Source organism: Talpa europaea (genome assembly GCF_964194135.1).
Source record: "Talpa europaea genome assembly, chromosome: 13".
Lineage (NCBI taxonomy): Eukaryota > Metazoa > Chordata > Mammalia > Eulipotyphla > Talpidae > Talpa > Talpa europaea.
Window position 1 is genome coordinate 12,890,002 of NC_140080.1, and position 16,257 is coordinate 12,906,258.

Below are 16,257 nucleotides of genomic sequence, written 5' to 3' on the forward strand. Positions count from 1 at the left end.
TACATATGCTTGCATTATTCTAGTAATGCAAGAATATGACTAGCTTTTAAAGTTCTAATGCTTCCAAGTAAACGGCATGTGCTTTTCAAAAATATTTTTATGAACATTAAAAATTATTAATTAACCACCCATATGGTTCTATGAAGAGCATTTCACCATGTAAATTATTAGCACTTAAGCCTGGAGGCACTTTCACCTACAAAATTGTTTTAAAGTTCTCTGCATTCATGCCTCTATCACTGGAGTTTCTATAGTACTTGCTCTGGGCTGGGGCCCAGCATCACTGTTGAAAAGATCCAGGTAATACTCCATCTGATGTGTGCTTGGGAGAGAAGCCACATGTACATTTTAGCAACTTCCTATCAGAAGAACAATGGATCATTTTTTGTTTTTTTCAGACGAACTCATTTTTAAATAAAAGATAAATCCAAGAACAACAGATGCAGATAGTATTGTGATAGTGTTGATGATGAGATGAGAAACCTTTATGTCTAAACAGTTGCTATATTACATGCTATATTACACTTGTTCTTTGCAAGGGAAAGTTAAGCTCTCAGGTAATTTATAGTATTTGCTTCTTTTGTTGTTAAAGACAGAAAAAGATGTGAATTGCCTTGAACCATGGTTAGTAAAGGAAATGGATGCTTGTCTTTCTGACATATGGCTGCATAAAGACGTTGATGCCTTTGCTCAGGTCTTTCATCTTATTTTAACTGAAAATGTTAGTGGTAAGTACAATTAAGTTTTTAATTACTTTACAGTTATTTATAGAAGAAATGTAGTAAATTCAAAGTATATGTTCTATATTTTTTGTTACAACCAATAATTTGTTCTTTTGTGTAGTAATTCTCTTGAAGTTGAATTCTTCTGTTTTAAATTAAACATATAAACTGATTTTAAATACTTTGCAAATTTGTTATCTTTTCCTTCTTTTAGTTGATTATAGGCATAGTGAAACCAGTGCCACAGCTCTGATGGTTGCTGCAGGACGAGGTTTTTCAAGTCAAGTAGAGCAATTAATTAGCATGGGAGCCAATGTCCATAGTAAAGCATCAAATGGCTGGTAATGTTAAATTGCATCTTTTCTTTGTATAGTTGTGTGTATCTTTTTTTGATATCTAATTTTGAGTGCATAGTAAACATTTTTTTTATCTTAATATCTTTGAATTTTGGCAGGATGGCATTAGATTGGGCTAAACACTTTGGGCAGACTGAAATTGTGGATCTTCTAGAATCTTACAGGTAAAACTTAATTTTTTTTTTTTTTTTTTTTTTTTGGTGGGACCCTCGCCAGTGGCCGGGGATCGAACCAGCTCTGCAGAGGCTGCAGGCAGCCTTGCAACCCAGCGCTTAACCGTTGCGCCACCAGGGTAGGCCCAGTACTTAATTCCTTTTTAAAAAGCCTAGCCATGTTAACCATCAAATGTGATAAATGTAGGCTAGTTATTATCTCAGTGATCAGAAAAAAATTAATAAAAGATAATTTCATTTATGAAACAAAGATCATATCTAGTAAAAAAGGGAGAGAACACAAATCTTCCTTTAAATTTCATTTTCACGTGGATACTGAAATTGACCCCATTATAGTCAGCTGCCTCACTGTACTGTTAATTTTCCTTAACCTACTCTACTTTTACTTTTCATCTGTAGAACCAACAGTTTACCTTCTGATAAACTGTATAATTGACTTAATTACTGTTTTCATTTCTTTATTGCATGTCTTTTCTCTCCAGTGGCATTCAGTAAACTTCTAGCTCCTTGTCACCTTTTCACAATGACAGTCCCTGGGTATAGTAGATGTTCAGTGAATATTTGCTAAAAGAATAAACAAGATATAGTTCTTTAAAATTAAACATGTTATAGAAAAAAATGCCAAAGGGCTGCAAGGTGAAATTGAGAGAGTAGTTAAAGAAAGTGGAGGAAAAAAAGATGAGATGGCAAATTGCAGAAAAAAGATAAGAAAATGTATTTTCTAAGTATCCTTTGTCAGGCAGCTGTTAAAGAATACTGTCCATAAAAATGAAGAAGTCAAAGAGAGAAAAACCTAATAAATCTGAGTCAGGGGATAGGTGCGGAAATGCCAGTATGCTGGTGCAGAGGAGAGTTCCCAAGACAGCTGCCCTGGCAGGCTTATTTCACAGAAATTGAAGATGGAGAGTCCCAGTAGGGAATCTGACTGGGGGTTCAAAGCTTACCTGATGTTTCTGACAGGATAGAAAGCCTTTGTTACTTTGTTGGAGATTTGGTACACAGAAAACGAAGTAAGTAAAAATTAGACAATAATTACTTGAGGAAACCAAAAATTTGTAGACGATAGGAAGTGGAATCATAGTTCAGTTTGCTTCAGTAGTAAATAATATTTATATTGTTACAGTAAAGACTGAATGAATATGTAGTAAAAATTGTATGGATTGGTTTGGGTAGAAAGTATATAGCGGAATAGTTGGTGATGACCTCATATTTCTTGGTGATTCACAGATAATGACTTAAATTGTTAAATCAGTAAATGAAAATGATGCATGTTACTTAGAAATGTGGCAGTAGATCTCAAAAGAAGTAGCTAGAAGAACAGAGGAAAAGATCTTAGGCAGTATGATTAGGAATGAAAAAGGGTTTTGTTAAAATTTTATGAAACAATATGTTAACACCATATACTTGTTTTACTTTGGTTTGGAAAAACATCAGGACAATACTGTTCTATGAAACTAATCAATTAGATGTTTAAAGGTTTTATATGGATTTTGATTAGATACTAGAATTATGTAGATTTTAGATTAAATATTTAAAGTAAAAAATTTAAAAAGATTTATTAGAAATTTAAGGGAAATGTTTTTTATAGCATATTGATTCTGTTTCGAGTCTCAAAAAAGTGGAGTCTGAAGTCAAGATAAAACTGCCATTATTCAAGAACATAGAAAATGTTTTATCTGACTTGTGTATTGATAATAAATTTTATAGATGTAGTCTCAGACATTAGATAAAATAAATGTTTGACGTATGCTGTAAATTATGTCATTTTATTTTCAGTAAATATAGTCTCAAAGTTCTCGGCAGATTATAATGCTAATTCTGGCATGATGGGTTTTCTTGTTTTTTGAAAAATAGTGCCCCAAATCTACATTCCTTTTAGTACTAATGCTTAGCCTTTCTTTTTTTTTTTTCCCTGCGGGACCCTCGCTGGTGGCCGGGGAACGAACCAGCACTACAGAGGCTGCGGGCAGCCTCGGAGCCCAGTGCTCAACCACTGCGCCACCAGGGGAGGCCCTGCTTAGCCTTTCTTAAGATGTTAGGTATAACACACTAGACATTATATTCAGGTAAAGCCATTACCTGAATAATACTTGAATTATCCTGGCTAATTGAGCTTGCTGTTGATTCTGCAGATCATGACATCAATCAGAAATTTCGAATATTTAAAATCAAGTTTACTAGGTTTGTTGACTTACTGGTAATTGACATTTAAGGCTTATAGCTTTAAAAAGAGAACATTTCACTTATTAACAAGTAAAAAGAAGAAAAAACTTTGGATGCTTTAAAATAGATCTTGAAATTTAAAATAGTGCTATTGTAAAGTTGCATAAGTTTAATATTTTCTTTATTGAAAATAGTTTTATGTTATTTTCCTTCTATGCTCTTCAAAATTGGCTGAATTAGCTTCCTAGAAATCTTACTGATAATTACTTGTAATGACAGTAGTTTATATTTTTTACATACAGAATGGTATTTATTTTAGTAATGTATCCTGATTTTGGCTTTTGGAAAATAAGTCAGCCTGCTTTTTGTATAAAATGACGAAATTAACATTGATCTTAATAAGCTGGTAGCTATAGAATATTTTTTAATGAGGGCTATTCAATGGGATTTTGCATGTTCATAGTTACATGCCACAGTCAATTTTTAGAAAACATCATAACCCCACAAGAAACATGTGCCATTGGTAGTCACTCCTCATTCCCCCTGCTCTGCCGACCCTAGCAGCCACTAATATATTGATTGATACTTCCATTTTCTATGGCTTGGTCTGTTCTGCATAGGTCATGTAAATAGAATCATACGTAGTCTTGTGATTGACTTCTTTTACTTAGGATGATAGTTACAAGGTTTATCCATGTGATAGCACCTTTCTTATAATTTAGGAATACTTAATTCTGTGGATAGAGTGCAATTTGTTTATCCATCCATCAACTGATAATCATTTGAGTGAAATTGAAATATGAACATTTGTAGACAGTGGGGCCATATGTTTTTATTTTTCTTGTAAGTTAATTGTAAGTTAAACTGCTGAGGCATTTGGTAACACAATGTCTAACATTTTGAAGAACTGGTGCATGGTTTTCCATTTTGCGTTCTCCACAGAAGTGTGTATGAACAGCATTCCGTTTCTCCACACATACTCTAATACCTAGTGTTAACTGTCTTTTTGATTATAGTTCTCCTAGTGGATGTGAAGTTATATTTTAGTGAGGTCTTGATTTTCTTTGCTCTGATGTCTAATGATGATGAACATCTTTTCATATGCTTATTGGCTATTTATATATTTTCTTTGGAGAAATGTCTCCAGATTGGATTTTTTCGGAGCACTTATTGCCAAATTTCACTCTGAATAATGTACATGAAACCAAAACATAAATTTTAGCTATAACTTTAAATATCAGTTACCATTCTTAGGGTGTACTGAAAATTCAAAGAAGAACTTAGTGGAAATAATTGGCCTTTTAAGGGTTATTCTTTTTAATGACAGTGTCCTTGGTCTTTTTTTCTTTTTTAAGTGCTTCATTGGAATTCGGAAATCTAGATGAAAGTTCTTTGGTTCAAACAAGTGGAAGTGACCTCAGTGCTGAAGACAGAGAGCTCCTGAAAGCTTATCATCATAGTTTTGATGATGAAAAAGTGGACTTGGATTTGATCATGCACCTTCTGTACAATATCTGCCATAGTTGTGATGCTGGTAAATAAATACTTTCTAAAAGAACTGTAGAACAAAAATGCATACTTTGATTTAAAAATAAATACTTTGTGTATCAAGTTTTATATAATTATATTGGTAATAATTATAAATACTATTTCATGTGTGAACTACATCATGTGGTTTATTGTAGCTTGTTCTGTTGATTGATTCTGACTTTACAGTGAGATTTAATATTGTTTTTCTCTAAGGTGCAATATTAATTTTCCTACCTGGATATGATGAAATTGTTGGACTGAGAGATCGAATACTATTTGATGATAAGCGTTTTGCTGACAATACACATAGGTAAAAAAGACAGAATTTTATTTTTGTTGCTTTAAATAGCAGATTGTTACCATAATGTATTTTCTCTTTCAATTGTCAACAGATACCAAGTCTTTATGCTTCATTCAAATATGCAAACATCTGATCAAAAGAAGGTTTTAAAAAACCCACCTGCAGGTGTTCGAAAAATCGTAAGGTTTATAAAGTTTTCTCTTTACCATTTCTACTAGTCATTGTTTCTGTGTTCATATTAACTATAACATAATATCCTACTGCAGATTCTTTCCACCAATATTGCTGAAACCAGCATCACAGTCAATGATGTGGTCTTTGTTATTGATTCTGGCAAGGTGAAAGAGGTATGTATGAATAAGATGTAGTTTACTTAATGCACAGTTAAGTTTCATTTTAATAAATGCTTTTATAAGTAGAATTCACTTAAATGAGAAATTTTCTAGTTGTAGATGATTCTAACATATTGATTTCACTGAAGTGAATATTCTACGTTAAACAACTTATTACATAGGATTTATCTTGTTATTTTTTACAAATTATACAAGAAGTTTAGCTTTTACTCTATACTAGGAAGAAAGTAAAGGGTTTGTCCAGTTACAGTGAAAATTGTGTCAGTGTGGGAATTTCATTACATTATTTTGTATGTTTTCCTCCTTATGGGGACTCTGTTCCTCTTCTGTTGTTCATTGTTATATCTCCAGTGCTTTACATGTAATGATATTTAAAAGATACTTAGTTCTAACTGATGATGCTGATAGAAATTAAACAAACATAACATCAGGGGTCAATATGTGATCTCCAGCAGCCAAATTAGGCCTATCACCACTTTTGTAAGAGTAAATTTCATTGGAGGGTCTCCCCTGGTGGTGCGGGTGGTTGAATGCAGCGCTGTGAAGCTGTCCGCAGCCTCCGCAGCGCTGGTGTGGTCCTGGCTGGCTGGGGAGGGTCCCACATGGTGCAGCAGACCTCTCCTGTCGCGCCTGCTGCTCCCCTCAGCAGTGTTTTTCGTCAGTCTGCCTGTTCTGTTCCCTGCTTTGTCTCTGGTGAATCCTCTCACCCTCCCGCACATCTGGCCTATTCCCTGTATTTTTTTTTAAATATAAATCTTAAAAAAAAAGAGTAATTTTCATTGGAATGCTGCCATGCCCACTCTTTCCTATTAACTATGACTACTTTCGCACTGCAGGTGGTGATTTGAGTAGTGGTAATGGAGACCTCTGAGAGGCTAAAATATTTCTTCTTTGGCTCTTTACAGAAACAGTTTGTCAACTACAGAGTTTTTTCCCTCTTAGTATTAGATTGCCCAGTACCCTTAACTTTGTTAGATCCTTTTATGAAGGAATTGAAAGTGATAGAGGTAGATATATTAGGGTAAGAAATACAACGCATGTTGTGGAAAGCAAAATATGTCTTAGTGGATATAAATGATTATTTAAATTTTTTGAGAATTTTTAGTTTTGACTTGTAAACTCTAGGAATTTATTTCTCCCTGTTGTGGAGTTTGGGAAATCTGAGGCCAATGCATTGGCATACTTGGTGTCTGGTAAGAACCAACTTCCTGGTTCACATATGCTACCTTTTGCTGTATCTCACATGGTGAAAGGTAGGGGCGTGGGGGATGGTGTCTCAGGAATCTATTTTGTAGGTATACTAATTCCACTCATCAGAACTCTGCCCTCATGATCTAAATAAATAATAATGTTTAATGTGAGAAATTTTGTTCTGTTAATTTTACTATATAATTTTTAGGGATATCTTATAGAAAATGAAATTTGTTATAAAATTTGAACATGTCATTATAGCTGGATACTGTACAGGAGGGATTTTTTTTTAAGGGTAATAGTAAATATTATCACTAAAGTATGAATGGCGAGTCAGTGAAAACTTAGGTTTACTGTTCTATAATGATCTAAAACCAATGAAGTGGATTTTGAATATTTTAGATATAATTTATTTCAGGTGTTACTAAGTAAACCATGGTTTACAACCTAACCATTGTGTCAAAAGTTACTTTACATAAAAAATTTACAAATGTAACATTTTATTCAAAAGTAATCATCTTTCCTAAATGCTGTATAAAAACCCAGTTGTAGGGGCCTCCCTTGGTGGCGCAGCAGTTGAGCGCTGGGCTGTGAAGCTGCCCGCAACCTCTGCAGCGCTGGTTCAATCCCCGGCCACCTGCGAGGGTCCCACATGGCACGCAGACCTCTCCTGCAGCCCGCTGCTCCCCTCAGCAGTGTATTTCGCCCATCTGCCTGCTCTGCTTTCCACTCTGGCTCTGGTGAATTCTCTCACCCTCCCGCGCTTCTGACTGTACCCAGTGTTGTATAAATAAATAAATAAATAAATCTTTTAAAAAAACAAACCAACCAACCCAGTTGTATATACTCTATATAATTATTTTATAAAAGGGGAAGTATGAGGGTAGTATATTCCTTTTTATTTTCTCTTTTGTAATGCTGTGGATAGGCTAACTGCATTAGCAGGTCTGCAGAAGGTAAAAAGAAATGAGTTAGAAATTTTTCACTGTACAGTGGATTAACTGAACAATCATTGTTATTCTTACTCATTCGGTTCAGCTCCATGGAAAGTATCTCAGAAATTGTTTTTCCCTGATCTCTCCTATTCTCTACAATGAAATAAATTTGGTAAAAAATAACCTCAAGAGAATAGATCAGTTCTTTCCAGTCTTGATGAGAATTGATAGCTACTATCCAATCGTAGCAGAGAGAAACAGCAACACACAGAATGTGAAAGTTTTACAGCTTTTTGCTTTAGTTTCTATTCTTTTTCCTAAGGGTATTTATAATCAAATATTTGGATTTTTATTTATTTATTTTTTAAGATTTATTTTTTATTTATACAATAGCTGGGGTACAGGCCAGAGGTGCGGGAGGGTGAGAGGATTCACCAGAGACAGAGTCAGAGTGGGGAGCAGAACAGGCAGACAGACCAAAAGCACTGCTGAGGGGAGCAGTGGGCACGACAGGAGAGGTCAGCCGCGCCATGTTGGAATCTCCCCGGCTGGCCAGGAATCAAACTCATGCTGCAGAGGTTGCGGACAGCTTCACAGTACTGCGCTCAACCTGCTGCGCCACCAGAGAGGCCCAGTATTTGGATTATTAAAAATCAGTATCCTGTTCTGATTATGTAATCGAGGGGGGCTTTGAATTAAACATGGTATGTTAAATAGATCATAATGTTTCTTGCTATTTCTTGTTAAGTACATCTCAAATTTTAACATGAAGATGATTCCAATTTTACAGAAATCCTTTGATGCATTGAATTTTGTTACAATGTTAAAAATGGTATGGATTTCCAAAGCTAGTGCCATACAACGGAAAGGCAGGTAATGTATATTTAATGTACATTTATTCAGTTGCCTGTAAAACGAAGAAATCTTAATATATATTAAATATTTAACATAAATTTTACTTTCTATGAAATGTTAACATTTTAGTGTTAGTTTTAATTTTTATGTTACTTTTGCAAACCACTTTAATACTTTGTTGTGATGAATTTTGGTTACGTTAAAATTCAAAATTTTTACCTAGTATAAGGTACACTCAAAAGATGTAAGAAATTTAAAAAGTAAAGCAGAAGTTCTAAATATCTGCATTCTAGAATAAGACTAATTTCCTTATTATATAAGAACACCATTAAAATAAGTTAAAGACCATTTCATTAGCCTCACATACAGCATCTCATGTATCAAAAGAAATGTAAATTAATGAAGTGCTATTTTTTACTTATCAGACTGCCATCAGTGAAAATGTTTAATAGTGCACAAAACAATTGCCAAAAGCATGGGCTGATAGATTTTCATAGTGTGCTGATGGGAGTGTAAATTGGCATGACTTCTTTGGAGGGCAGTTTGACACTGTTAAAGTATCTGCCCTTTGATGGTGGAGTCTCATCATTTATTCTGAATGTACTTTTACATGTGTGCAAAGTTTTGTGTATTTAAAAATATCTTTGCAGCATCATTTCTAATAGTGTAAAGTCTGGGGACACTGTAGTAGTCATTGGTAGCAAAGTGGTTTTCTTATAGCCTCATGATAGTCTAGGTGCAGTTAAAGGTGCAGATGTATGTTTTATGGGGAATGAGTTTTCAGAATATATTAATAATTTGAAAAAAGCATAGAACTCATATCTACACTCCAGTGCTAGAAGAGATATATATGTTTGAACTTGTATTTAGACACATAGGCATGGTCAGGTCTGAGAAGAGCATTAAGAAAAAATGGTTGTTAATTATGTGGAGGAGGACTTGTGGGGATCTTGGAAGAAGTAGACTTAGTTTTCATTTTATACCTTTTTTTTACTTTTTAAATACATGCTTGCATTAATTTTTTGTTTTTTAAAATGGCAAGATTAAAATGTCATTTTCCAGAATTATCTGATGAATACATTTTTAACTAATAGGAAAGTATTGATGCTGACTTTAAAAAACAGCTTCATATGCTGAAAACTGAATGCATTGTACCTTTACTCTTTAACTTCATGGAATGTTCTTAAAAAGCCTAGTTCTTAGTGTGTCAGTTAACTTCTTATGAGAAAGTTTGGCCTGATACATACAATGTTATATATACAATAATATATATACACACACACTATTATATATAATATAATACACAATGTTTATAGTATATTATCAGGGATAAAGATCAGAAATTGTAGAATGTTCAGTTATCTTTTTCAACATATTTTTGACAGCCTTCACTGTGCAATTGTTTGATATGTTATAATCAATAAATTACAGTCATTGGGTAATAAATTACAGTCAATGAGCTGAGGAAATGTTGGAGTCCAATAAATTAGTGATTTTAATACTATATTGTGTGGTCTGTTCTGCAAGTAGATAATGCTACACAAAGGCCTAGAAGCAAAAAAGTTATTGTGGGTAGAGTTTAATTTAAAGGAGAGTATTGAGGAACAAACAGAAAGAAGTAGTGGTCATGGATATGTCCTTAAAGACTACTTTGTTTTTTCTCTTTTCAATAAACCAGGTGGGGTCTTGATTATTATATTCTGTTTTTTAATGAATGAATTGGTAGAGACAAAAATGATGGTATCAGGATTTCATGAATTCTTCTATCTATTTACCATTATGGAAAATGAGAAAACCCTGATTGTTTTAGTGGTGGTAGAAAAATGAGAAGTTAGATAATTACTTTGAGATATTTAGGAACTATTGGTGATTGTGTATGTCCATGGGGTGTAGGTTAAGAAATAGAGTGTAGACAAGGTTGTCATCTAGATATCTGTCATAGAAAATTTTATGTATGGTGGTATCATTGTTAGATAGAAAAAATGGAAAGAGTGGTTACGTTGGGAGGAGAATTAAGTTTTGTTTGTATGGAGTTGGAATTGACTATAAAAAATATAAGTGAAGCTATGAGACTTATGAAATAGGGTCTAGATAAGAGAGATCTAGATGATTAGAAATTGAAATATGTAGGGTAATTGAAAGTATGGAGAGGGGCCTCTCTGGTGGCTAGGGGTTAAGTCTCAGTGCTATCACCACTCTGATCTGAGTTCGATCCCCGGCCAGGGAACTAACTTATATATGGCACAGTAGACCTTTCCTATCTCGCTTTCTGCTCCCTTTAGCATTGTATTTCATTAAATCCGCCTGTTCTGCTCCCCACTGTGTCTCTAGTGAGTCCTCTCACCACCTACACCCCAGTTCTTCTACGCAAAAAAATAAAGAAAGAAATGGAGAGCAAACGCTGAAGATTAATTTGAGCGGAACATCAACAATGAAGGACTGGGAAAAGATAGAACTCTCAGAGAAGGCTGAAGTGGGAAAGCTAAAGGGTGTTTAGGGAGGGAAGTATTTGATAATATTTAACAATGTTAGATTTTGTAACATATACTACATTGTATTGCAGTTAATGTTTGCTTCCTGACTGTGAGCTTTGTGAGGAGAGTATATTTCTGTATCTCTGTCACTTAGCATTAGCAAATCTGTTGATTTTAGGTGAAATTAAGAAACTTCTTTTCCTCAAGATATTTTTCTACTAGCCATAAAATTATACGTAAGTCTCTACACTGATGAAGTAAACGGCACTCCCTCATCGGTAGTTAATGTAGGGCATAATTTGCACAACTCTAAAATATGGACTGCAACATACTGTTTGCTATCAAGTTAGTAAACTTGATTAAATTTACATCATTATATATCCATTTTTTTCATTGTTCCTTGTGTATTTGTTCATTCTTTTTTTACTCAGGTTCATACTTTTTTTAAATAGAGGTATGTTTTATTTATTTATTTGTTTGTTTGTTTGTTTTGTTTATACATGCACTGGGTACAGTCAGAAGCACGGGAGGGTGAGAGAATTCACCAGAGCCAGAGCGGGGAGCAGAGCAGGCAGAAGGACCGAAATACACTGCTGCGGGGAGCAGCGGGTGGCAGGAGAGGTCTGCGCGCCATGTGGGACCCTCCTCTGGTGGCCGGGGAGCAGCCGGGGATGGAACCAGCACCCCAGAGGCCGCGGGCAGCTTCGCAACCCAGCGCTTAACCGCTGCGCCACCGGGGAGGCCCAATACTTATGTCATTTAAAAAAAAAAATTTGTCGGGCCTCCCCGGTGGTGCAGCGGTTGAGTGCTGGGTTGCGAAGCTGCCCGCAACCTCTGCGGCGCTGGTTCAATCCCCAGCTGCTCCCAGGCCACCAGAGGAGGGTCCCACATGGCGCACAGACCTCTCCTGCCGCCCGCTGCTCCCCTCGGCAGTGTACTTCGGTCCTTCTGCCTGCTCTGCTCCCTGCTCTGGCTCTGGTGAATTCTCTCACCCTCCCGCGCTTCTGACTGTACCCAGTGCTTGTATAAAGAAAACAAACAAACAAGCAAATAAATAAATAAATAAATAACATGCCTCTATTTAAAAAAAAAAAAAATTGTCACTGTCTTAAAACATATATCAGGTCTGTGTCATTTGTAAATTACGCGCCTTATGAAAGGATTTATTCATCAGGGATAAGTATCAGGTTAAGGATTCGAATTCAAATGACTAGATCCTAACTCATTGTTCTGTTTCCTAAGTCACATTGCTTTTGTGGTTTTCTTATTATAGTTTTTATTCCTTATTTTAGCTTAATAATATATTTTACTTCTAAGGGCTGGACGATGCAGACCTGGAATTTGTTTCCGGCTATTTAGTAGACTCCGATTCCAGAATATGTTGGAATTTCAGACTCCAGAACTCTTGAGAATGCCATTACAGGTAGAAATTTATTTAATTCTAAGAGGCTATTTTTGCAGGTGAGGAAGAAGGAGGACCATTTCAGCATATACTAAATGGATTTATAAAAATAAGTTTATTTTCACATACGTATGTATGTGGTTATGTATATAAGCAATATTTTTTCTATTCAGGAAAATTTAATTCATTAACCTCCAAAATTTTAAAGAATTACATGGGTACATTTAAATTATATTCCAGTTTATAAATATATTGTTGTTGTCATGTAATATTCTAGGAGTGTGTCAGTCACACAATGTTCATTTTTTATGTTCTCAGTGAAAATTAGAGAATAAATTAACTAAGAACACAAGATAATAACCTAATCTTTTGGAGCTTGAACACAAGATAATAACCTGATCTTTTGGAGCTTGGTTTCCTGGCCTTTTAAAATTGTTTTCCTAACTTTATGGAACAGCTAGATACTGTATAGTTTGTGGGAAGAAACTATATTAATTTGATTCTTTGGCATGCTGAGCAAGATGTTGACTTCAGCCCTTTGAAGAAATACTTGATGATGGTTTTGTCATTCATGCACCTAGATCACTTCCCACCTACCAACATCTATGTGCCATGTTCTGTTCTTAGGATGAAATGCAAAATTCTCAACAGAAACCTAATCGTCTCTCCTGTGTGTGTCTCCCATTTTAATTTTTATAATTCTTGGTTTTCCTCTGCTCTCTGCTCATATCAGTAGTTTCAGGTTCTCAAGCACATCATCTTTCTATTTTAGGACCTTCACATATCTTCTCTCCCAGGAATCTTTCCCTTTATTTTCATTATAACTAATTTCTACTCAGTCTTTACTTCTTAGTTTATGAGTCATTTCCTTAGAGAAATTGCTTTTTGACTTCTGCTATCTTTCCTTGCTATTTTCCGAATGTAAATCTTTTGTTACATTTCTTTAGCTCCCTGTTTCCTTCTTAGCACTTAGCACAGTTGAATTAAGCAGTTAATTATATAACTGGTCTGCTTTTTATACACAATGAAAAGGCCACAAGGACTGACATCTATCCTTTTGTCCTTTCTTTTTCCCACCTCGCTGCATAATGTCGTTCACTTTACTATATCTCGAATGTATAAAAGATTGTGGAATATGAAACTAAGGTGGGAAAGTTGTCTTTGACTGTGGTTCTAATTGTTACATATAGCATAAGGAGTCATTGCAGTGGGAGCAGTGGTAACTTAACTAAGAGTTGATGGGAGGGTGCTTCTTAAGATTCTGACACAGGGGACAACGTATAAATAAAAATTAGTTGTAAAGCATTTGCTGTTCTTATTTACAGGAACTTTGTTTACATACCAAGCTGTTAGCCCCAGTTAATTGTCCTATTGCTGATTTCCTTATGAAAGCTCCTGAACCTCCACCAACTTTAATTGTAAGAAATGCTGTACAAATGCTTAAGGTTTGTATCTTTATAGTTTTGTTTAATATGACTATTCTAGTTGAAATTTTAAACCAAGTGAGAATAATTATAACTAATTTTGTATTTAAATAAAATGGTCATTTATTTTGAGTGATATGTTCATGGTTAATTATAGTTCCTTTTTGTATATTTGAAGCAAAACATTTTTATAGGATGTAGCAAAAGAAAATTTAGATTCTTATTTCTTACAGATTTTTAAGTATGTGGTTTGATTAAACATTGTTTTTGGTCATGTCAAATTCTGTTTTGTGTCCTATTTAGACAATAGATGCAATGGATACATGGGAAGATCTCACTGAACTCGGATATCATTTGGCTGATTTGCCAGTAGAGCCACATCTTGGCAAAATGGTCCTGTGTGCTGTTGTTTTAAAGTGTCTGGACCCCATTCTTACGATCGCCTGCACCCTAGCCTATCGCGATCCTTTTGTCTTACCTACCCAGGCCTCTCAAAAACGTGCAGCTATGCTTTGTAGGAAACGTTTCACTGCAGGAACTTTCAGTGACCATATGGCTCTTCTGAGAGCGTTCCAGGTACTATTGTTATTTTATTCCTGAAAATGTTGTTTGTTAAGCATTTCTGAGACCAAAGTCACAAAAAAGTGGATATGATTAATTTTGTTTCGTTATAACGTTGCATTTTATTAATGACCCAGAAAAATGTCTTCCTTCTGCTAATGTGCTAAAATTTTATCAGCTTTTCTCTACTTTTTAAAAAAAATTTTCTGTTTTATCCTTGTGGGAATATACTTGTATGTATGTGTGTGTATGTGTATGTATGTATTTTTTATATATGCTATATATCTTTATTTGTACTCATATTTATTTATTACCTCATTCCTTTCAGTCAGATTTTGGGTAAGAAACTTGTCTTTGTTAAGAGACATTATGTATTATTCAAAATATGTAGAACAAACCTTGGAAGAAAATTAAATTTAACATGGTTATTGATTTTCTTTTCTAAGTGCATCTTTTCTTGTATGCTTGAGGCACTATGCTAATAACTTAATTTTATAAAACAAATTAAAAAATCACCTAAAACCTATTTAGATAATAGTAATGAGAGATTGAGGAAAGTTAAAAATAAGAAAGGAAAAATAGAATTCTTGAGGAAAGAAAATGGTACACAATTTAGACATTCAGATGTGTGGGAAAGAATATTGTATATCTTGAAAAGTAGACATGTTTATTTATCATTTAATTCTCTTAAATGCAGGCTGTATACATTTTTTAAAAATTTCATTTTGTTATTGAGAGAGTACTCTTTTTCCAGGCATAAGGGATTTTTTTTCAGTATATATATTTAAAAATAATCACAAGCTCTTTTGTGAGCTTATTGAATAATGGATTACTATTAAATGGATCTGGTAAATACTGTATATGATAGTAGATCAGTTGATTGATAAATTGATAATTAGAGGTAGACATGGAATAGAATTCCTAGCCTTTGTTTTTTTCCTAGCTCCTTCAATAACATAGAAGTTAAGTTTTGCTTAGCAAAACACTCATTTTCAAAGAAGAGCTTTCTTGTATTGCATGTAGATGACCTCCAAAAATTTCACTTTCCTTTTTAATACACATTAGGAAGTTGACATAGATGTTATTTTTAGAGAACTGGAGTGGCAGGCTTCTTTGATATAAACGGTGGTGCGTGTGATGGCTTAGTTAAAAACCTCTCACACTTTGTAGAAAAATAAACACTTTTGAAAAGCTAAATATTTTTAGATAGCTGGTCATTTAGGTTACTTGATATTTAGTTCTCACTGGGCTTTTATAAACTCTGTGACTTTTATAGCATTTGAGTATAAATCAACTAATGTTAAGTTTTATTTGATTATAAAATTATAGAGAAGAAGTGACCTTGAATGGTTAATGTAATGCCTTTTCAGTTACTGCCTCACTAAGAAATGATTGGTCAGTGTATCTTGTATTTAATTATATTTTTATAGGCATGGCAGAAAGCACGAAGTGATGGTTGGGAGCGAGCCTTTTGTGAAAAGAATTTCCTTTCACAAGCTACCATGGAAATAATCATAGGCATGAGAACTCAGTTGCTTGGTCAACTAAGAGCATCAGGTAAAGTTTTCCTCCAAAGAACCTATTTAAACAACTGAGAGTGCCCTGCCCCCATACCTCATTGTTTTCTAGTGTTAACTGATGTCATCTAATTTTTGTGATATCACATTGTTGTATAGCTTCTATTTATAAACTGCTTTGTAGATTAATATGTGACATCGACTGTTGATTAAAAGAAAATACGACAGTTTCTGCAGAAACTTTAATCAAGAAATATATTAATATCTCTTTAAACTTTTGGCAGTGAGCAACTTATAATT

The 16,257-nt window shown here is 34.4% G+C and overlaps 1 protein-coding gene across 1 annotated transcript in view; it reads left to right on the top strand.

The window, feature by feature from the left end:
- The window catches only part of YTHDC2 (YTH N6-methyladenosine RNA binding protein C2), a gene marked incomplete at its 3' end in the record, with an annotated part of 53,241 nt that overhangs the window by 20,697 nt on the left and 16,287 nt on the right, over positions 1-16,257 (top strand). Inside the window, exons 10-21 of the mRNA XM_084252864.1 lie at positions 593-728; positions 937-1,063; positions 1,177-1,242; positions 4,770-4,948; positions 5,158-5,254; positions 5,337-5,424; positions 5,512-5,592; positions 8,515-8,597; positions 12,371-12,476; positions 13,781-13,900; positions 14,183-14,455; positions 15,871-15,997. Coding sequence (XP_084108990.1) covers positions 593-728; positions 937-1,063; positions 1,177-1,242; positions 4,770-4,948; positions 5,158-5,254; positions 5,337-5,424; positions 5,512-5,592; positions 8,515-8,597; positions 12,371-12,476; positions 13,781-13,900; positions 14,183-14,455; positions 15,871-15,997 — 1,483 coding nt within the window. The remainder of the gene's footprint in view (positions 1-592; positions 729-936; positions 1,064-1,176; positions 1,243-4,769; positions 4,949-5,157; positions 5,255-5,336; positions 5,425-5,511; positions 5,593-8,514; positions 8,598-12,370; positions 12,477-13,780; positions 13,901-14,182; positions 14,456-15,870; positions 15,998-16,257) is intronic.